At 60.1% G+C, this 21532-nt stretch overlaps 2 protein-coding genes across 2 annotated transcripts; one reads left to right on the forward strand and one right to left on the reverse strand.

The window, feature by feature from the left end:
• Window positions 1–2034: 2034 nt before the first annotated feature.
• Window positions 2035–11811, reverse strand: VOLCADRAFT_92624 (uncharacterized protein; the record flags this gene model as incomplete). The annotated part of the gene is made up of 11 exons (XM_002952038.1): window positions 2035–2103; window positions 3130–3189; window positions 3837–4019; window positions 4331–5319; window positions 5431–5570; window positions 6197–6781; window positions 6969–9129; window positions 9220–9340; window positions 9689–9965; window positions 10221–11443; window positions 11728–11811. 11 exons carry the CDS (start codon window positions 11809–11811, stop codon window positions 2035–2037), a joined length of 5892 nt encoding a protein of 1963 aa, XP_002952084.1.
• Window positions 11812–12519: 708 nt separating this feature from the next.
• Window positions 12520–18731, forward strand: VOLCADRAFT_92625 (uncharacterized protein; the record flags this gene model as incomplete). The annotated part of the gene is made up of 11 exons (XM_002951968.1): window positions 12520–12611; window positions 12962–13124; window positions 13524–13660; window positions 14099–14226; window positions 14659–14819; window positions 15264–15484; window positions 15787–15973; window positions 16301–16327; window positions 16579–16704; window positions 17835–18066; window positions 18565–18731. The coding sequence occupies 11 exons, from the start codon at window positions 12520–12522 to the stop codon at window positions 18729–18731; spliced, it is 1641 nt and encodes a 546-aa protein (XP_002952014.1).
• Window positions 18732–21532: the final 2801 nt, after the last annotated feature.

Consider the following 21532-nt stretch of genomic DNA (forward strand, 5'->3'; position numbering starts at 1 on the left):
CCAACGCACCAAATAGACTCGCAGCCCGCAATATCCGTGTCAACCCTCAACAAAGTGACATCCCGGGCAATCGCGTCCCGGATATAAACAGACACACCCCCGTGCAGCCGGCCCGTCTGGGGCCCGGCTCCGCCTCTACAGGCTCGCTCAGCTACATGCAGTTGAAACCCTGGCAGGGCCAGGGCCTTGGCCGGCTTCCCGGCCTGCGCCGAACAGTGTGTTTCCGTAAATACTAGCACATCGTGGTCCTGGGCAATGCGGAGGAAAGATGGGTCGGTGAGCTTAGCTACCGACAAACCCCACACGTTCCAAAGCAAGACCCTGATGTCTTTAGCCTCACGACTCATAGCACTCTAGGCGGCGCTCCCCTCGCCAGCACCCTCTGTGGTCACGCGTCCATCGCTTGTGCCCGCCGCAGCCCCGTTCCCGGCCGGGGGCTGGGGCGGGGGGGGCGGAACGTCGGACACGTCGTACTTGGAGACCATGTAGTACATGCCGTCGGTCTTTCATCTTCCCCCCTCTCACTCTCCTCTTTCATCTTCCCCCCTCTCACTCTCCTCTTTCATCCTGCATGGGCGCGAATCACCGCCCCTTAAGGTCCCCGGCGTCCAGGTTCCCCTCCCCTCCCCCCTCCCCCGGCCATTTGTTTCTTGGCGTCTCCTTTGTAAGCGTGTGTGCGTGTGTGTATGATTGTGTGGGATACATACATACAGGGGCCAGGTATTCAAATGGCCCAGAAGCCTCCCACTCTGTAACAATTCAACAATTCAATACAGGGGCCAGTGTGCCCATACAGCTCCGCCCGTGTGTGGCGTCACCGGCCTGGCAGGCCCCCTACCTTAACCTATGTTTCGGGGCACCCTCATCCTTCACCTTACCATCCTTCTCATCACCCATGTGCGCCGACTTGTACGAAGTCAGTGACTTCTTTGGGGGGCCCCCCCAGGCGTGAAGCGCCTTTCAGGGGGCCGAGGCCGCGGTCGGTAACTGGTCTCGCTTCGGTACCTGGCCGGTAGGGTAACCGACATAACGAGCTAACGGTCATTACCTCGAAATGTCGGTTACTCTACCAAAGCGACAAGGTTTGGTTGTAACTAACCGGTCGGTTACCGAGCCTTTTATGCCGTAGGGGTTGCGGAGCGGAAGCAGTGTGCACGCTGCTTCCGCTCATGCTGCTTTGGTTGCTGTGCGGCCGCGCGGTTTTCTCGTGGCTCTTTCCTTGGACTTCCTTGGAGTAGCTACTTATGGCTCAGCTCATCGCCACACTCCGCAACTCCAGCAGGAGCCCATCCATGCCAACTGCTCCAGCACTTTCCTCCTTGCGTTCTGCCCTCCTTGCCTTTTGCTCCGTCTCACGCACACCTATCTTACATTTCCTATCCTCCAGTTCGACTGGCGATGGGGAACTGGGTTCGCGCACTACCAGGGGGGTATGGATGCTCAGCCGTTCTTATTCAGATGGAGGCGGCACGCAATGCACCATCCATGGATTTGCATTGGCGCCTCAGAAAGTATTTATACACCAGATTCATACATCACTCCAACACCGCCGGCCGCCGCACCCAGCCCTCGCAGCTATTCATAACATTGAGCGTTCAGTCCAAGCAAGACGCCGTTCCTCCGCTTACAGCCTTACCTGCGGAGTACTGCGGGGCAACTCCTGGCTGCACTGGGGCCGAGAGCCCTTTTCGGCTTCGAAGAAGCGGACTACCCTGCCTAGTCGGTTTCATTCAGCACCCGCCACCACCCGCATCCAGTGGAATCTGCCACCAGATCAGCGGCGGCAACAACCCACCCCACTCCACTCCACCCCACCCCACTCTTGGTGGTCGACTCGCGCGCCACTCGTCAGCCGGGTCCATCACCGCCCACCGAAATGTGACATGACGCATCTACCCTTGATAAAAAAACCTGCGAGAGGGGAGTTTTTATCCTGCACCCTGCCGAGATCGATCCTGGGACCTTCCAGGGACGTAATGCAGAGCATGTATGATAACTATGAAAGATTTCCCATTATTCTTCTCCAATCTTGATTCAGCGCTGCATGGCCGGAGCGGAGGACGGCGGCAGCTGATCTCGGCCCCGCACTTGCGCCACGAAGGCCTGCGGCGAGCGCAGTGACATGAGGATGTAGATTAGAACGAGAAATGGATATACATACACGCACACACATACACATACACACACGCACACACACACGCACACACACATACACACATACACACATACACACATACACACATACACACATACACACATACACACATACATACATACATACATACACACATACACACATACACACATACACACATACATACACACATACACACATACACACATACACACATACACACATACATACATACACACATACACACATACACACATACACACATACACACATACACACATACACACATACATACACACATACACACATACACACATACACACATACACACATACACACATACATACATACACACATACACACATACACACATACACACATACATACATACACACATACACACATACACACACCTTGCGACCCAACTAGACAGAAGAACAAATGAAAGGGAGACCTTCCCTGTGGCGGAATTCTCAGTGGTAGACCGGACAGAACACCATGTATCGATAACCCTAAGTGTACCGATAACAGGCGGTTGGTCACGTCGGTCAAAAGGGATATCACCAGCGGGCGAATCGGATGCCATGGATTGGTGTACGCGACCAGTTGGTAACCTATTAAAAGCCTTTTTTAGGCGCCTGGGAGCTTGGAAAACCCGGGCATGTGAGTCACCAGCCGACCAGATTAAATGTACGGCAGGCAGGCAGGCAGGCAGGTCTCCATGAAGACCGCGGGGCTGGTGGGGGAGCGGAGATAGTCCTACGCGGCTATGGGGTGATCCCTTCAAACAAATCCCTCCACGCACAGGCGCAGACACACACACACACACAAACACACACGGATACACCATGAAGCTGTCATGAAGCTGTTTTCGCCCTTACTAATGGCGCACACCTCTCCATCCCCCTCCTCCTCCTGCCCCTCCTGCTCTAGCAACCCCACCTGCCCCCTCCCTCGCACCCTAACCCTCCCCCCACTTGCCCCCTCCCTCGCACCTGCTGCAGTACGTCGGCATCTGCATTCAGCCTCAACGCCCTGAGCAGGGAGGCGGCAGACTGCAGCGAACCGCGTGTGTGCGTGTGTGCGTGTGTGTATAGGTGTGAGAGAGAAAGGGGGGGGGAAAGGGGGGAAAGGGGTGAATGGCATGTAGGGGAGAGGGAGCGGGAAATGTAGGGCGGACCTGGCGAGGGAGAGAGGGGAGGCTCAAGGTGTGGGCGCAAACATTCCTTTGTAGTCAAAGTGGTCAACGTAAGGCCCACACATCCCGCACAACAAGAATCCCCCTCCCCCGGGGGGTTGCATAGGAAGCACTGCCACACGACGAGTCGATAAACCTGAGGAAGAGCACCCAGTGCACCAATGGCAGTAGCAGTAGCAGTAGCAGTAGCAGTAGCAGTAGCAGCAGTAGCAACAGCAGCAACACGGCCACACCACTTGCATACCCTTCCCCCACAGATTCATATGCCACCATCGCCTTTCGCGACTCAGATCACTAAAGCACACCACGCACTCAAGAGAGAATTTGACGTAAATGGCTGGCTGACATTTCTTGTCTTGGTGCCGCGTCACGTGATGCCACGTCACGCCATCATGTTATCCTGACGCCTCATATTGACCCAAAGGCAATGTTCACCCCCCCTTCCCCCAACCTGTCAAAACACAACCTCCACCACATAGCCCGCACCATCCCCCCCAACCCAACCTGAAGCGTCCGTGCATCCATGCCGACGTCTGCCGTACATGTGCAGCTGTCGCCCGGGCTGCCGTCGCGGGGGTTTCTTGGCTCCACCCTCGCCCTCAGCGCCCGGGCCAATGGAGCGAACATGTGCTGGTCTCGGAGCCCCGCAGAATACATACTCTGCGCCAGACTAAGCAGCTGCTCCGCCTGCGCATTATTGGCGAGTACGTCGCAACAGCCGCCACAACCACCAGTGACCCTACGACAGCCGTCTCACATGCGCTCATGGAGTACTTCTCAATATGAAGTGCACTGGGCGGCGACAAGGAAGAAGTGCTGGGACCTGGGACCGCCAAATACAACCTGGAGGTGTGTGCTCTGTGTGTGTGTATAGCAGAACGTTCATGGCGCGGCATCCACCGGGATTCGAACCCTGCTCACTTCGCACCGCCCCCCACTGCACCTCACCACACACCACACCACCTCAGAGACACAACCCAGACGGTTTTCAGACGTACCGTATACGTCCGCTGCTCCGGAGGCCCAGCTGAAGCCGCCGCCGCCGCCGCTGAGGGCGCCGTGCATGCTGACGCTGCTGACGCTGCCGCCTCCGTCAGGCGCTGTAGCAGATGCGTGTCGCGTAGTCGAGGTGCCGAAAACAGGGCAGCGACAGCCAGGACCTGATCCGGGAGCAACTGCTCGGCTCGTGCCGCCAGCGCGCGGCTAAGCACGCGCAGCACGCCAGCGCTACCCGCCGCCAGGGTGGCGGCGGCAGCAGCAGCGCTGCTGCTGCCGCCCGCGGCGACTGCCGCCATCGCCACGTCGTACATATCCGCCGCCATTACCATCAGGTGCGTCGTCGTCACCTCCTCAGGCTGTAGCCGCAGCCGGCCCTGCAAGCCGCTGCTGAGCTCGTCTAGGACGCCCCGTATGCCGCAGTGCAGGACCCATGGGTCACTGCCGCCCGCCGCCAGCGCCGCCGCCACAGCGGCGAGGTCGTCGACTCCGGCGTCTTCCGCCAGACGGAACACAAGGCCATCGACCAGCGATGCCGCCAGGGTCGGCAACGTGCGCAGCGTGCCGGCGACAGCGAGGTCGCGCAGCGCGCGGCACGCAACATCCGTCGGCGCCTCGTACGCGTCGCCGCGGCGTGTCGTACGGCACAGCAGGGCCTCCTGTACCCGTTCCCGCAGTTCCACGTCACTCCTTGATTCATCAAGTCCCCGCCCGCCCGTCCCGAGTGCCGCCAGCCCCTGTGGCATTGCCCCTGCCGCTGCCTCGCCAGTGGTGTTGACGCCGCCGCCGCCGCCGCTGCCGCCATCGCCGCCGCCGCCGACCAAGCGCGACAGCCCACTCCTAGAATCCCGCCCTTCACGACGATCTGGGCATTCACCGCTATCAGCTTGCGCGGGCCGTTCCAACGGCGGCCGCCACGACCACCAACGAGGTAGCCACCCACCTCCAGACTGCCGCTCCCCTCCCTGGACCACTGCTGCTTCTGCTGCTGCTGCTGATGATGATGATGATGATGATGATGAGGCGGCAGTGGCAGCGGCAGTAGCTACTCTTGTCGCCTCGTTGTCGGGAATGGGTTTGGCGGCCGACGGGCCTACCGCACCTGCTTGGATGGCTTGGCCGGGGTCGCGGTCGCGGGTGCGGTCGCGGGGCCCCTCCTGGCTGCGGTTGCCGGGGGCCCCGCGGGCAGCTGGCAGCTGAGCCAGGCAGCGAGACAGCGCGGCCAGCTGGTGGAGCAGCAGCCTGAGGGAGGGAGAGGATGGCAGGGGGTTGGGGGAGTGGGTGTACGGAGCGAACGGCCGTGCCAAGCCCTCAGTAGTGCCGGCCGGCGCGCCAGGTGTGGCAGCGGCGGGAGCGGCGGGGCGCATGAGGCCTTACCGTCGTATTGTGTATTGTTGCGGTTGTGCGGAGAATGGGAAGGGAAGAGGAGGGAAAGGGGAGAAGCTGCTGCCAAGGAAAGAGTGGAGGGGGGGCCCCACCTGTAGCGACAATCGTTTGAGGGAGCCAAGCCCCGTGCTGCGGTACGGCAAAAAAGCTATCACAGGATGTGCGACACACACACATACACACATACATACATACATACATACATACATACATACATACATACATACATACATACATACATACATACATACATACATACATACATACATACATACATACATATACACTAAAACTAGCTAGATGGGCGTCACCTGAAGGGCACGTGAACGCAAGGCAAGGAAGTCGTACCCGTTACGGGAGTGTACGACTTTCCCCCCTTCAGGAAGCTCAGGTCCAAGTACTCCATGGTCGTATGGGACTGGTCCCCTAATCCCCCCTAAACCCCTAATCCGACACAGCAGCCCTCAACAACCCCCTCTCACCCATCCACGCCCGTCTCCAGCAGCCTGCGAGTCACAACGGAACCCAGCTCCGCCAAGCAGGTGTCCGCGGAACCGTACCACTGTACGGCACCGCCGCCGCCGCCGCCTGCGGCTGCGCCAAGGTCGTGTACGGCACAACAGGCCGCGACCAACATCTCCGGAGGCACGGCCTCCAGGCCGTCGCGACGGCTCATCAGCACTGGCGCCAGCCAGACCACCCGCGCGGCGGCCGCATCCGCCAGCTGACTGCGGGTCAGCGGCGCGGACGCAGCGGCAGCGGCGGCGGCAGCTCTGACTCTGGCGGAGATCGGCGAGGAACTCCCGGCTGCTGGCGGCGCCGCCGCCGCCGCCGTCGAGCACAGCACGGCCGCTGCCAGAGAAAGCAGCTGGGCGGCTGCGACGGCGGCACAGCCGGCGCCGCCTGCTGCCGCAGCGGCGGCGGCGTACGGGCGGCTGTTCCACATGTTCCCCTGCTGCTGCCGCCGCTCCCTGTGTTGCTGTGTGAGGTGAAGCAGTAGCTGTGCGTCCATCAGTCCCAGCTCCCGGAGGCTCGTACACAGGTCCGCCAGCTGGGGCAGGGGCAACCTGGCGGGGTGGGGCGGAACAGACAAAACACACACAGCTGGAAGCCGCCGGCGCATACACAGCCAAAGTGCCAACCACACAAGCAAGTGTATCCGCGGCCAAACAGGCGGAAATCCGCGCTCACTCCCCTCCATCTCATGATAAAGGGGAGTGAGACAACACAGTGATGTACGGCAGGGTACGGTACCTTTCCGACGGGGCGCGCCGCAAGTCCTCCGCCAGCTGCCGCGCCGCGGCCTGTAGCTGATGCAGCCGCATCGACCGCATCTCCGGATCGGCACCGTCTTCCCCTTCCCCTTCCTCCTCCTCCGCCGCGGCCGCCGCCTCTTCATCCGCGATCAGACGAGACACGGCTAGCAGCGCCGTCGCCACATGATGATGCGGTTGCTGTCCGTACTGCCTTGAAGTAAATCTCTTCACTGCCGACACCGAAAGTCCTGTGCCGCCATTGCCGCCAACGCCACTATCACCCTCGGCGGCACCAGCACCCACATGTGTATTTGTAGCTGGTGGTGGTGCTGTCGGTTCGCGAAGTGGTGGTCGTGGTGGTGGTGGTGGTGGTGGTGGTGGTGATGTGGTAACTGCCGTCAGCAGTGGCAGCAACGACGTATGTGTCGTACCCACCGGCACATAACGCCGCCGGGTCGCCAACCAGTCGAGCGCCTGCGCCGCCGCGTTCCGTAAAACCGCTCCTCTGATGCAGCCGCCTCCGCTTCCGCCACCTCCACCGACAGCATTACTGCCAGCCCCCAGAGCCCCCCCGGGACCCCCCGGCGGGCTACCGACACACGGAAAATCCATTGCCGGGAGCCATTCCACAGCGGCGGAGGAGGCGGCGGAGGCGGAGGCGGCGGAGGCGGCGGAGGCGGCCAGCACCTGCAGGCAGGCAACCATGAGGGATGCGGGCAGGCCGCTCTCCTGCAGCTCCCCCAGCCGCGTATCCGCCGCCAGCAGGCTCCCGACGGCCTCAATCACCCCCGCCAGCTCGGTGGCGTCGCCTCCCTGACTGCCTCCAGGGAGCGCGGGGAGCTCCAGGTCCCCAGAACCGGTTGAGACACCGTCACCACCACTACTGCTGCTACTGCTTGCGATGCCGCAGCAGCTTCCGGAGGTGGTGTCCGCGTCCAAGTCGAAGACCGACGACAATTCACGTGAGGCTGTAGCAGCAGCGACAGAAGTAGCAGGAGCAGTGGATGCAGCCTGTTGCCGTCGTGGCCACCGCTGCGCTTCAGGCTGATGGTGGTGCTCCTGCTTCAGCAGCAGCAGCAGCAGCTGCGATTCTGCATGCGCTGCGACGGAGGCAATGGCCGCTGGCAGCACGCCATTACCGCCATCACCGCCGCCGCGTTGGGGGCTGTGACGGTGACGGCGGCGGCCTCCTTCAAGTACGGCAGCGCTCCGAAGCCATGCCAACGTCGCCGCCAGGTCGTCGGAACGCGTCCCTGTCACTGCCGCCGGAGCCGCGTGCAGGAGCAGCTTCTCCGCCGCCGCTGCTATTGCCGCCGCCCCCGCCGCCGCCGCTGCATCACAGTCGCCTGTAGCATCAGCTCCGGTGGTTTCGGCGCTGCCTAGCCACGTAGACTCCGCCAGCGCCTCCGCCAACCGTACGGCTGTGCGGGGCCAACACCACCGCTGCAAGTCCTCGGCGTCGCTGCGCAGCACCCGCTCCGCCGCCGCCGCCGCGCCGCGCACGGGCCAGGCAGCGGCTTCCCCTCCGCCGTCATCCCCCTGCTGCATGCGCCACGGCTGCGGAACCAGCTCGGCGGCGGCGTTCTGGTGCCGTACCAGCCGCCAGATGAGGTGCCAATCCGGTATGCGGCTCCGCCGCGCCAAGTACTCCGTGAGGCGCGCAGACACCGGCAGGTCGAGGACGTCGCTTCCTGTTTCGTCGCTTCCCCCGCCGCACCTCCCATCGATCCCGGGCTGACGCCCCTCCGCGGCGAGCTGGCCCGTCACCCGCCGCAAGTGGGCGGAGGCGGACGCCAGGACAATAGACTCCAGGGTGGCGGTGGTGGTGCTGGGCAGTGACAAGCCGGGCCCCCCAGCCGCCAGTGCCAACAGCTGGCGGCCGCTGCCAGCCGCGGCTATAGCGGTAGCGGTAGCAGTAGCGCTCTGGCCCCGTAGGACCTCCATGGCGCGTACTAGCAGTAGCAGGTCATTGGCATGGGGGCTGTAGCTACTGTTAGTGCGCCGGTTGCTGTTGTTACTGCTGACCCTCCGGCGGCTCCGGCCGCCATTAGTGGAGCAGCTGCCGGGGCTGGCAGCCAGCTCATTGGCCCAGTAGTCCGTAGGCGTGTAAAATGTCGCTGCTGCCAAGCGACAGATGTCGGACAGCAGAGCCGCAGCAGCTGCGTTTGGTGGGACAGCAGCGGCGGCCGCCGACAATGGGCCGGATCCAGGGACCCATGGGTCAGGGGGTTCCACCGCGCAGGCCGCACCGACCCATGGGACGTTCGGCTCCACCAAGGCCGCCGTGAAGGGCAGCGCATCCCACACGGCCCTGCTCAGCCTCCCATGGCGGTGCAGGTCGGGCGCTGAGGACCATGCTACTGAAAGCTGCTGTACGGCACGCGAGTCGCCACTGCCGCCGCCGCCGCTGCTACTGCTACTTCCGCTGTCTCTGCTGTTGTCGCCGCGGGCTTCAGGCAGTAGCTGGTCTGTACGAGACCGTACAAAGCAAGCCAAGTACTGCAAGAGCTCTTCACTCAGCCCAGCTATCGGCGGCGCCGCTGCCGCGGCTGCTACATCTTCTGCCGTCGCCGTCGCCGCCGACGTGGCCACCGCTGGTGGCATTGCCGATGGGGTTGCTACAGCCGCCGGCTTCCCCTGGATGCTACCCCCCTGTAGCGACAGCAACATTCGCCGCCACCCGAACAGCATTGTACGGAGCGATGACGCTGCGCCCACCGCGGAGTGGCCTAGGACACCTCCGACACCGTACGGCTGAGTTTGCCGTACCACAGCCAGCAGCTCCCGCAGCGCCGCCTCTACAGCGCCGGGCTCCCCCAAAACCGTCTCAGCCCAGGCGCCCATTTCCACCGCGGAGTGCCTTTCGTAGTGCCGCATATCCCGGTGCCCCGTCGGCCGCTCGGGCGGCGGTGTTAGCGTCATCGGCGGTGAAAGCTCTCCCGCGGCGTACAGCAGCGCCGCCAGACGTGGGGCCCCCTCGCCGTCCAGGTGCTGGCTGTGTCCAACACCCGCAGCCCCTCCTTGCGCCACCATCACTTCCTCACCCCCGCCGCATCCCGCTACCCCTTTTCCCACCAGCCGATCCCCTCCCGACGCACTGCTGCTGCTACTGCCGTTGCTACCGATACCATCGCCGCTGTTGCTACTGCTACATGGTCCCCGCAGCGTTGGTGTCCGCAGAGAGCTCCGGGTCAATGTCGACAGCGCGTGTTGTAACTCGACAAGCAGTGGATGAGCGGCATGGCCGCACGCTGCCGCGGCGTGCATCACAAGAGCCACCTCCCAGACCTGCACCAAGGCCGCACGCCGCTGGTCGTGCGGCTCCACGGGGCCTGCCGACCCACGGGTCCCTCTCAGTGTGGGTGGCAACCCATAAGCGCCAGAGCCCTCCGCAACGACAAATCGTTCGTGCAGCACAACGCCGGCAGTGGCCGCCGCCTCCACCTCTGCCGCCGGCACCGCCGCTTCGGCCGCGACTCTCCGCAGCAGCATGTCCCATACTGCCGTATCGGTGAGGGACAGATCGGAGCACAGAACGGCGAGCTCCACGGCCGCAGCGGCCGGCAGGGTTGCGACGGTGGTGGCGGCATCGGCGGGTTCCGGAGCGCGCCATTGGCGGTTCACCCAGGCAACGAGGCTTGCAGCCGCTCGGCGCCGCAGCTGGAGGTTGCGCGACTGCCCGGCTTGGCGCATTGTGGCCAGGATATCGCCTACAGGGTGCTGATGGTGCTGGTCTCGGAGCCGCTGATCTGAAGCACGATCTGGCGGAGCCGCCAGGGTAGCAGGCCTGCTGCTGCTGCTGCTTCTATGTGTACGGAATTCTGCTGGGGGCCGTGCACGACTACTGAATTCTGTGATCACACTAGCGCCAAGCGCCGCAGGCGCTGCTGCTATGCCATGTGCACGCCCTCGCGCGCGCGATCCTACAACACCCCAGGCTCCGGCACCCCACCGTGAAGAAGACCGATTCAAGTCGGGGGGGGGAGCAGTAGCCGCGTAGCGTACGTCTCGGTGCTGATGTGGGTTTCGCGTGCCGACGGCAACGGCGCACTGGGAAGACTGTGGCAGCGGCAGCGGCTCTGTGGGTTCGTCAGCCAGCGAGGCACCACCTCCGCGGTAGTGGCCCGTGCTGCGAGACTGCTTCACGGTGGAGGGGTGTCGACCTCCCGACTTTGCCGCCACAGAGCCTGCTGTTGTTGCTGCTCGTGGCGCGGCTAGGGCCTCTGCGGGTGCGCTGACGGTCGTGGTGGCGGTCACGGGCGCGGAGTCGCCCGGGACAGGAGAACAGCTGGGAGGCGCCATGCCGCTGGAGAATGTACGGCATTTTTTAGCGGAGTCGTATGACGTGGCGGATGAGGGCTTCAAGTGCCGAATGGCTTTCGTGGGGTTGATGATTGTGGAAGTGGCCAGTGGGGATGATTCCAAAGAGGAGTCGTGTGGCGGCGTAGCGGGAGAGGTGGTGGCGGACTGGCGCTGGTGTGGAAAAGGGGGGGGACGTGACGGGTCCAGTTGTGGCGTGGCGACGGGGACTCGGCACAATAGCGGCGCGGCGGGATAGATGCCCACAGTAGAGGAGGTCGCAAGCTCGCCCGCCGCACCAGAGGTGCACGCAGCGAGCATGCTTGGATTGCTCTGTAGGGAGGAGAGCTTTTTTGACGGAATTGCGAAAATTCGGAAATCCTCCAGGATTGCGTTCGGGCTGTACGACACCAAGCGTCTGGTCAACGGCTGATCGAAAATGCCATTGTGAGGCTTACCTGCGTGTAGGTGGACCGCGCCGCATGTTCCCAGAAATAGCTCTTGGGTCCCAACAGCAGGAGCCGCAGAGCCCTCTTGCGCATTCACAGGGTCCGCGTCAGCCCTGTCAGAGGAAACGTGAGCAGTAATGAACATCTATGTTAAGCTTAAGGATCCCCTATGAATTGCATATTATTGTTTGACGGAAGCCGAGGACATCGTACAAAGTTATACGTGCAGCTCGCTTATCTATACTTGTACGTAATGTATACTTTGTATTCATGCTGCTATGCAAACACAATTCTTTATATAGTTCTTACCTTGAGCTGTGCGCCATCCGGCATCGGGTTTGACAGTTACGACACACGACAGACTACACCTCAGCGATAAGCATCACCTCGTTGCCGTGGTGTCAAGACGTCTTCTGCTTGAACTATATTTTGAAACTGTGGGATATTTGTTCGACGGGGGACCTTCTGCAGGAGCGATCCCGTTGCAGTGGTGGCGTAATTTCTGTCGCCAAGCCCTTGAAATGTAAGTTTGGAGTGTGGATGGAGTACCTGTTGCGCTCGGTAGATCATCTGGTCTTGGAATCCTTGGCTGACCTGTCGTCCTATGTAACTGCTATCGTGCCATTTAAGTCTCTGCAAGTCCGTAACCTTGCGCCCTGCTAAGGGCATGCCACATTTTGGTTATCATGCTCTCAGAAGCTCCCTTGAACCTTCGACAACAGTCTCCTGGCTTCGGCTGTTGCATTTGCAAAGTGAATTTGCCAACTGCCCGCAGAGCTGCGACCGCAATCTTGCGCCATGATGTTTGCCAGCCAAGCTCAATTTCAGATTGGCACTCGCCGACATCTTTGCGGCGCAGGCGTCTCCCCGGTACTTACCGGACCCCTTAGCAGGTGCGGCTCGCCTGCCTTCTCCCACCTTAATCCTTAAAAAGAGCCAAGGGCTCCCCCTCAATTAGGTCCCAGGAAGCCAAGGATCGTGCTTCTCATCATTGGATACTCACCAGCCACACCCCAGGGCCGAGCTTCTTCCCCTCCGGGGCCCCAAGGGCTCCAGGTCCTCGTCACAACAACCTTCCCTTGCCCGGTTTGCTAGGCAGGCTAATAGCTCAAAGTCTGAAGGCTTTTGCGCGCTTCGGAATTTGCAGCTTCCCCCTCTCTTCCCTGATCTGCGCCTCCGTGCGCGTGTGCGTGTGTGTGTGTGCGTGTATGTGTGTGTCCCCGTATCTACCCCTTCCCCGCAGGCCAGCAGCCTCCTCCCCGAGCCCCTCCGCAGCTTGCCTCCTCTCCGGTGGCCCCGCCGGGGCCCTGCTGCGGGGCATGAGGCTGCGGGCCAGTGGCGCCGCGGCAGCTGCTTCCCCCTCCCCCTCCCCGGGGGGAGATGGGGCGTCGTCGGGTAAAGACCAGGTAAGCGGTGGCGGTGAGGGGGCGCCGGTGCAGGGAGGAAGTGGACTGCGGGTTTTACAAGTCCCATCGCCCTTGCAACCGCCACCGCCACCACCACCACCGCCACCACGAACACTCTACCCCGTGCCCTGGGGCAGTCCTGGGGTGATCCCGGCGCTGCCTGTGTAGTTTTGATAGGGGTACTAGGGTTTTGGGATAGGTATTGAATCTTATCTTTTAGCTCTTTGTGGATTCGTACGGTACGGCAGCGGCTGCGTTTAGTCGAGACATGTCGGCAATAGAATGAGCCCAACCGCCAAAACGTGCGCTGTTGGCAGGGAGTGATTTCCCCCTCCCCTCCGTCCAGGCAAATCCTCTTCCTCTCCCCACCCGGGGGGCCCCCCAAACACACACATGCAGGTGGTCGCCGGAAGCGCTGCTGAGCCCGTACCCGCCGCCGCGGCAGCTGCTAGCCCAGAGGCAGCGGCTGAGGGTCAGCCGTACTCCCCGGACTTCATTCGCCGTCGCCTGATGGTCTTTGTGGGTATCGTTGTCGGGTGCGTATGATTGCCCCTTTTCCGTTCCCCCCTTTCCCTACTGGTCAGTTCTGCTTCTGGTACACTCTTTCCTTGGCAGCAGCTTCGCTCGTTCACGTGGTTCGTCTTTCGTCTTTCCCCCCTCCCCATCTCCCACCTCCGGCAAAGTCTGATGGCCATCACTGTTATCCGTTGTGTCCGTGGGCTGCTGCCGCCCCCTCTTCCTCTGTCGGAGCCCCCTCTTGTCTCCCCGCAGCGGACTTTTGCAATAACATGTTCCCGCTGGTCTCACCGGCCCTTCTGAAGCGGTTGCAGCGTCGGTGTACTTGTAGGGCCACTGGGCGGCAGCAGCAGCAGCACCCGCAGCGGCAGCAGCATGGTGCAAGCAATCGCCCGCCTTGTGTGTTATTATTAATAACGCGGCCGCTGGCTGCCTCCCTGTACTTTACTGTACTGCAGGTATTCGTCGTACTACTTGACCCGTAACTCCCTGACGTACACTGCTCCGGTTATGGTGGCGGACCCCACGCTCCACATGGACATCACTCAAATTGGCGCCATGACCTCCATCTTCCCCATCGCCTACGGTGAGAGGGTGTGTGTAGGGGGGGGTGCGGGTGGGGGAAAGGAGGGGAGGCGGGCGGGAAGAGAGGCGGGATACGGAAGGAGGAGAGGCGAGTAAGACGGCAGTGAGTGTGTATGTGTGTATGTGTGTGGACAACTAAGTTAATGCTCACTCACCTGGGAGGCGGGAGGGAGGGAGGGAGGGAGTTGAGAGGCTGACTGACCGACCGATCTATGGAGCTGATGGCAAAAGAGGAGGACGGGGGGGGGTGATAGAGGGGGGTCTCTCCCGTCCCCGGCCTAGACCTGCCTATGCCACCACCACCAGTTCGCCTATTCCTTGTGGGGAAGCACTGCCGCCACCCTCCCTCCCTCCCTCTCCCAGCAGCAGCTTCACTCGTTCGTGGTTCGTCTTTCCCTCCCCTCCCCTGCCCTCTCCCCCCTGGCTCTCGCAGGCATGTCCAAGTTTGTGAGTGGTGTGCTGGGCGCCAAGTTCTCCCCCTCGGTGCTGCTGGCGGGGGGGCTCATGGCGACCGCGGCGGTCAACATCGCGTTTGGATTCGGTACCTCGCTGGCCTGGTTCTGCTTCTTCTGGGCGCTAAACGGCACCTTGCAGGTGGGGGGCAGGAGGGTAGGAGGGCAGGAGGGCAGGGGCCGTGCGGTGGGAAGATGGGGCAGGCGGGAAAGTGAGAAGGCCTTTTGGAGGCGGAGATCCCACTTTATGAAAATTGCCGTGCCCCCGCGAGGCCTCTGTGACTGCGGTTGAGGGACCTTTTTTCGAGTTGCAAGTATGTTCTCGCTATCCCCTCCTTCCTCCCTTGAATGTCAGACATACATGACATCACGTCCACTCCGTGTATGTGCCTCTGTTTGTGTGTGTGTGTGTGTGTGTGTGTGTGTGTGTGTGTATCTCCTATTGGAACCCCCGGGCGGCTTCACGTTGTGCTGATGCGGCAATCCTTCCATCCTAACCCAACCTCCCCCCTCAACCCCATTCCCACCCTGGCCAAACCCCCGTTTCCCCCCGCCCCTCCCCATACACCCTCCACCCCTAACACAGGGCGTGGGTGGCCCCTGCTGTGCCCGCATCCTGACCACCTGGTTCGCCAGCAAGGAGCGGGGCACGTACTGGGGCATGTGGAACATTGCTCACAACCTGGGGGGCTTCGCGGCGCCGCTGGTGGCGGGGGGCTTTGCCAAGGCCATGGGGTGGAAGTGGGGCATGTGGGCGCCCGGCATCATTGGCCTGGTGGTGGGGCTGTTTGTGCTGCTGGCGTGCAGGTGAGGGCGGCCCCCCCGGGGTTGTAGGGGGGGTGTAGAAGACTGGAGGGGGGGGGCATGGCGGCGGCGGCGGCGGCGGCTGTGTGTTGGTTGGGGGGTGGGAAGGTGGGAGGGTGGGGTCTGAGGAGAGGTCGTAGGGGTTGAGGTGCAGGGTTGCTGGTGCGGCGCCTGCTAGATCAGGCAGTGCTGCAGGAGCGGACAGACAGACAGACAGACAGACAGCGCAGATCAGGGGAGTTCCCACCTTGGCGGGGGATTACCCGGAGTGTCTTTTTCCCCCCTCCCCCCTCCGCCTGCTCCAGGGACAAGCCGGAGGACATAGGCTACCCGCCGGTGGAGCCCACGGATGGGGGGAAGCAGTCCGCGGACAAGAAGGCGGCAGAGAAGCCAAAGGCGGACATCTGGGGCGCCCTGATGAACTCGGTGCTCAAGAACCCCTTCATTTGGGGTATGGCGCTCACGTACTTCTTCATTTATGTGGTCCGACAGGTGAGGGGGGGGGATGGGGGGTGAGGGGTTGGGGGGTGAGGGGGCCCGAGGTGGTTCAATAATCTGAGCCGCGAGCTAAGTTGACGAATTCGTTCCAAACGGAGTGAGAGGACTTGTGCTGATGGTTGTGTATGTCTGTATGTTTCTGTGCAGGAGGAAAAGAGGCTGCTCGGGGCGCGCAACCCCGCCTGTTTCCCCCCCCTAAATGCACACATATAGTCTCGTTGTCTGGTAACTCTCTTCTTTACCTTCCCTGCTGCTGCTACTGCTGCTGCTACTGCTGCTGCTTAGGGCGTCACCTCGTGGTTCGTGTTCTACCTGATCAAGGAGAAGGGCATTGAGGACGCCGCCCAGGTGCGAGTCCGTGTGTGTCGGGGGGAGGTGGCTGAGTCTGTCGTGTCTGTCTGTCTGTCTGTCGAGTCTGTCTGTTATGTCTGTCTGTGTGACGGAATCGTGGCCATGAGCCGCTGGTGAGGAAGGCAACCCCTTACACACGACACCGACACATACACACATGGCGTGAGATGAGATTGCGCCCCCTTAGACATATGTACGTACATATATACGTACATACACACAACACGTGAACACGCACATCTCCGCAGGCCGCCGTGCGTGTGTCGGGTTTGGAGCTGGGCGGCCTGGTGGGGTCCCTAATCGCGGGGCGGCTCTCGGACGGCCTCATTCGCAACGCGGCGGGCAAGGGAGGAAACGTGGGCAAGAGAGTCACGGTGAGTGTGTGTTTTATGAACCTGAGCCACCTGGGAGTATGTATGTTGTTACAGGGTGGTCAACTTCGCCAGCGGCCCCCTTTCCCGGGGCAGTCCCTGCTCTCCCCTGCTAGAGGGGCACCCTAATCCGTCACCCCATCCGACTTCAGAATGTATTCGTTGGGTTCGGCAACTCACCACCAGCATCCAACCAAATCTAGCGGATCAACGGCGCATCAACTTAGTTCCTGGTCAGCTCGCAAGTTGATATTATCACGTCCTACACCGTCCATAAGATGGGGGGCCACCTCCCATTTCATCACTCCTCAAACACCCGAGGAGCCGGCAGGCGGATTTGAACCCGGGTCGACTGGGTCGACTGGGAGCAGAAGTCAGGCCTTAACCTCTGCCAGCCGCCTGTATGTATGTATGTATGTATGTATGTATGTATGTATGTATGTATGTATGTATGTATGTATGTATGTATTATGCCTTATGTGGTATGTATATATGTAGTATGTATAAGTGTATGTGTATGAGTTCTGTAGGCGGGGGATGGGGAACAGCCCCCAGAGGCCCGGAGGCGGTGAGACTTGGGGGGAGTCTGGGACTGATCAGACAGTGCAGAGCAGGTGTACCTGGGTCACCCCCTTCCCCCCCTGGAGGGAACTCCGAGCCGCGGCCGCTGCGGGGTCACTGTCGCACCCTGGTTGCTTTGTTTGCGGCGGAATACAGCGAAGGAGCTGTCTGTGGTGGCGGTCTGTGGCGGCTATAGCAAAGTGCAACATCATCAGCTGAGGAGGAGGGGTGACGTGAAGCCGCACCAGCACCAGCACCAGCACTGGGGTTGGGGCTGGGAAAGGGGCATTTGGACGAGTGCACGTACAGCGCCTCACACAGCCCTTCACCACACACCTCCCTACCTCCCCACCGCCATCACACCCGCTCGCAAAGCACCAATTCCCCCAACCCCTATCCCACCTGCAACCCACACCTGACCCATTTCCCCTCTCCTTCTCCAACCCAATTCATACACACGCATACATACACACACACGCATACACGCACGTCCGTTCCCTCCTCCTCCACCCCCCAGCACTCATTCACTCGTTCGTGGTTCGTCCTTCCCCCCCTCCACCCCCCACCCGCAGGTGGTCATGTGGTACACGGTGGGCATCGCCGCGGCGCTGCTGGCCTTCCAGGCCCTTCCCGCAGCCATCCCTGCAGCAGTGCAGTGGTTCAACGTGTTCATGATCGGGTTCTTCCTGTACGGCCCCCAGATGCTCATCGGGCTGTGCGGTGCGGAGCTGGTGGGCCCCGACTCAGTGGGGGCCTCTGAGGGCTTCTTGGGCTGGATCGCATACCTGGGAGCGGCCAATGCGGGTGGGTGGGGTGGGGTGGGGTGGGGAGGGGGGTGGGGAGGGGTTGGAAGGGGGGGAGAGGGCTGCCTCTCTGGGCTTACGGCGTCTGCGGGGTCATGGATCTGGGGGGAAGAGGCAGGTCGCATGTGTGCGTGTCTGGTTATGCATGTGTGTTTCGGGTTGTGTTTAGGAATGGTGAGGGCATCTGTATGTGTAGGTGTATAAGTATGTATGTGTGGGTTGGGGAGGGTTATGCATGTATGTATGTCCATTATAATGTATATGGTATACATGTACATATGGCCCTGTAGACCTGCAGTAAAGCCTCCATATTTCTCGTTGTTGGCTGTCGTGGTTGTCGTGCTTCCGCGATTTACATCATCCTTCTTTTTATTAAGATGTGTCCTTCATCAGCATTTGTGTCGCCTTTCCCCCTCCGCCCCCTCCCCCCCTCCCTCCCTCCCCCCTTTCCCCTCCTCCCGCTCCTCTCCCCCTCCTGCTGCTGCCGCGGCTGCTTTAGGTATCCCTCTGTCCATCATCGTGAAGGAGTACGGCTGGAACGCCTACTTCTCCACGCTGGTGGGCGCCTGCGCACTGGCGCTGCTGCTGCTGTCCCCCATGACCAAGCTGCGCAGCTACGTGCAGCGGGAGGCGGCAAAGAAGGAGCGCCTGGCCAAGAGCCAGTGAAGCCAAAGAAAGAGTATGTGCGTGTGGTTCTGTTTGGGGTTTCGCCATTTCGGAGCATTACTTTGTTGTTATAACAAAATGGTGCACTGGTGAAGTGAAAATGTTGCCCTCTCGTGTTGCTGGTCATCTCCCTGATCTGATCTGATCTGATCTGGGTCGCCTGGGCTTCGTGGGGGGCTTGTGTCCATTGCGGGTGGGTCTACCAGTTCCTTCTGAAAGGTCGGCTTTGCTCTCGTGCACCGCTATATGATAACATTGATGATAAATAAGCTTGAAAATCGATAGATACGCGGTCCAGAGAGAGGTCTGATTTATGGAGTGGTTTTGTGTCCTGGCCTTGGTGGTGAGTGGAGCAGGCGGGCTGCAACACCGTGCAGCGGCACATGAACGCACCACTTGCATGCATGCAGCTCTACTTTGTGTGCTCTCCTGGTTTATTGGTTGTGGTTTTTGGCTTTGGATGATGGGATGTGGTGGTAGATGGGGGCGATGGTGTCGGAGCGAGAATCGGCTGATATGACCTTCTGGGGCTGGAGGGGAGGGGTACCTCCCCGGGGGCAGCTGGCACCCGTGTGGTGGTGGTGGTGGTGGTGGTCAGGGGTAAAACAATGCACCGATAGTGGTTTCTCTCGCCACCACTACCAGCAGCAGCAGCAGTTGCCACCGGTGGAGGTAATAAGCGATGGAGAAGACTGAAAGACAGCTTGTTTGGTGTCACGTTGTGCTTGTTGCTGCCTGTGTGTGTCTGTGTGTGTGTGTGTGTGTGTGTTTTGCCAATCGAATCGAATGTTTTGGACCTGAACAGGGCGCATATGGCATAGGGGCCTCCTCTCCCTCGGGCCGTACCCACGACGTTACATACATACAAGACTCCCCGGCTGATTGCGCCTGCGGTAGGTAGCTAGGATGTGGTGATGGTTCGTGTCGAACCCCGCCTTGGAAAGCCCAGCCCAATATTCCACAGGAGGGGGGAAGAGGCGGCTTGCCACAAGTTACCGCAAGCCGACTTGTGTTTATGGCTGCCAACGATACTCCTTGGAGGGGGGTTGGGTAGGACAGCAACTCCTATGTCTCGATGACGACGCATCTCCAGTTGCTTTTGTCTCGCGATGGTGGTCGTGGTGGTGGTGATGGCAAAGGGAAAGGGAAAGGGCTGTGGAAGTGCCTGTGGTGGGTTGTCATATCATATCTTGCAGGTTACGGAGGGGGTTTTATCGCTTTCGAGGCGGCGCTGGAAGGAGCCACCAGATGCCGCTGCGAGGCTGACAGAAGCACCGAGCGTCGTTGCTTTTAATTGTAGGTACTTGAAAGATGTGCGAAGAGTGCATAGCATGGCTATACAACTTATATGACACTACTATGACCAACGTCACGCAAATTGGCAAATCACATTATTTGCGCGGCGTGAGTTGTAACCGAAAAAATATATGCTTCCATTCTACTTTTGTGAAGCTCCTTTAGGGGAAGCGCTGGGTGGACCAGGGTTTTATGGGTTTTGCGGCTTTTTTCAACGATTATAAGTAAAAACATGTATTTCCCCCTTCACCAGTGATATAAGATTCGTGTCAGTTCATTTTATGCAAAAAGCATGGCAAGCATCCTGTTCGAGTACTTTTGGGGCCCGAGCCCCCTAGGTTCACTGCTGTCCGTCCGTCCTTCCGTCAGTCAGTCATGGTGTAACATTTCATCTCATTTCACCCTGATTAAAATTGCGTCTGAAAGCTATTCTGATTCTCTATCGATGGACCAATGGAATTAATTCAGATAAATTTGTGGGCGAAGTTAGCTTCCTAACATATTAACTTTCATATCTTGCCCCGCTTTAAATTGCGTCTGAAAGCTATTCTAATTCTCTATTGATAAACCAGGGGAATGAGCTCAGATATATCTGTGGTCGAAGATAGCTTTCCAGGGTGAAACTTTGCATGTGAAAGCTACATCAATTATTTATTTATTGGCCAAAGGAGAACATTCAGATACGTCGGAGCACGAAGATAGCTTTCCATGGCTTCGAGTTTGACTTCCCCTCATGCTGCCTGTAACAAAGCTTGGCAGTTGGGGCCGCCTTAGCGGCGTTACATTGCCTCTGACGTCGTTGCATGATTCTTACATTATAGATTCATAAGCAAACGGCAGGATCCTTTATGGGTTGGTTCCTTCATGCTCGGCAACTTTAGACCGACCCATGGCAACGCTCTAAGCACCTCCCTCCTGGCGTCTCGCTCGTGCCTGTTTGATTGTTGTCCTTCTTGTTCTCTTCTTCGTTCATTTAATCCAAGTTCAAACGAAGTGTGACTTTGCGACATACCATCAGCTTTGCCGCTGCAGTCCGACTTCAAAATGTGCAATTGGAACTGGACTAGCCCAGGGAGGGAGAGGCGGGGATGGGTAGTAGACTCAGAAGGCTGATTGGCGTCTTGTGGTGTGAGCTCTTTCCGCTCTTTTTTGTGAGGTTTTATGGAGCTTGGTGACCTCCCCAGCATGGGATGACTCAACGGGCTCCCGGTCGCCCAGATCCTGGGTGCGAGCTTTCTGAGACTCAACTGAACTTTTTATATCGTTTAGCTTGTAAGTTGCTTCCTGACCTGCCGCAATCTGCCGCAATCTGATGTGCGGAAATGGGGATGGGGCTTGTGACGACTGCAGCCAACACTGCTTGGGTGTCCTTTTCCAGGGGTTGTCGAAGACTAACAGCAATGACCGCAAGTTCGGGAATCCCATGGCTCCATACACACCCGTCCCCCTCGGGGTCGATGGGGGCCGCAGAGACTTGTGTGGCGACAACATATCCGAAGCTCTAA

The sequence above is a fragment of the Volvox carteri genome, assembly GCF_000143455.1.
Source record: "Volvox carteri f. nagariensis unplaced genomic scaffold VOLCAscaffold_27, whole genome shotgun sequence".
NCBI classification, from domain to species: Eukaryota; Viridiplantae; Chlorophyta; class Chlorophyceae; order Chlamydomonadales; family Volvocaceae; genus Volvox; species Volvox carteri.